At 37.9% G+C, this 824-nt stretch overlaps 1 protein-coding gene across 1 annotated transcript in view; it reads right to left on the bottom strand.

The window, feature by feature from the left end:
- Positions 1–26: 26 nt before the first annotated feature.
- Positions 27–824, bottom strand: part of LOC106881757 (segmentation polarity homeobox protein engrailed) — a 66,811-nt gene continuing 66,013 nt past the window's right edge. Inside the window, exon 5 of the mRNA XM_052966008.1 lies at positions 27–704. Coding sequence (XP_052821968.1) covers positions 148–704 — 557 coding nt within the window. The 3' untranslated portion in view covers positions 27–147. The remainder of the gene's footprint in view (positions 705–824) is intronic.

The raw sequence follows: 824 nt of genomic DNA, 5'->3' as shown, positions 1-824 counted from the left end.
TATATATATATATATATATATATATATATATGATATCGTTTTTAACTTTTAACTTTACTGATATATGCGCTTGTGCTTTATCAACTTAAAAATTTATATATGTATATATATATATATATATAGGCAATGCTAGGTATATGTGCGATATTAACTCACAATGCTCTGATCATTGCTACGCACCCTGTTTATTACTGGTCCTTTTTCTCCAAGTTCTCCTTCACAATTTGGAATGTTCATAAGGGCACCCGACGCCATTATATAGGGACCTCCTCCAAGTACATTCGGTACATTCGGATCAAATGCCACTGGCAGACCATTGAGAAAAGAACTAGCGTAGGAATGGGCAAAGAGCGGGTAAGGCTGAGGCACGATCTGTTTAAAAGTAGTGTTAGGATGTTGCGTTTGGAGGCAGTTAGTGGGATATGGAACATTAGGAAACATCATATGGTGATGGTGATGGTAATGGTGAGAAGCTAGAGGCGTGTCGCTGAGGGTGGTGCTTGTCCCCCTTCCGTTTGTATCTGAGCTGGTGCTGCATAGAGGACGAGTGGGAATGCTTAAGTGAACAGCTGCTTGTTTTTGGAGTGTATTGACACCGTTAGCAAGAGATGATTCGCTGTAGAAATTCCATTGATCTAAAGACGGCACTGCGGGTAACATCTGAGAATCCTGGACAATCGGATTGTTGACATTGGAAAACGACACTGAAACGAAAGAGAAGGAAGTGATTCACTGATCTAATAATGTTGAAGAAGAATATTAAAACAAAGTTAAGAAGTATGAGAAAATGATGGTTGATATATATATATATATATATATATATA

This window comes from Octopus bimaculoides, chromosome 3, assembly GCF_001194135.2.
Source record: "Octopus bimaculoides isolate UCB-OBI-ISO-001 chromosome 3, ASM119413v2, whole genome shotgun sequence".
In the NCBI taxonomy this organism is placed as follows: Eukaryota; Metazoa; Mollusca; class Cephalopoda; order Octopoda; family Octopodidae; genus Octopus; species Octopus bimaculoides.
Note: the sequence above shows the minus strand (reverse complement) of the source record. Positions and strands in the feature narration are given on the sequence as shown.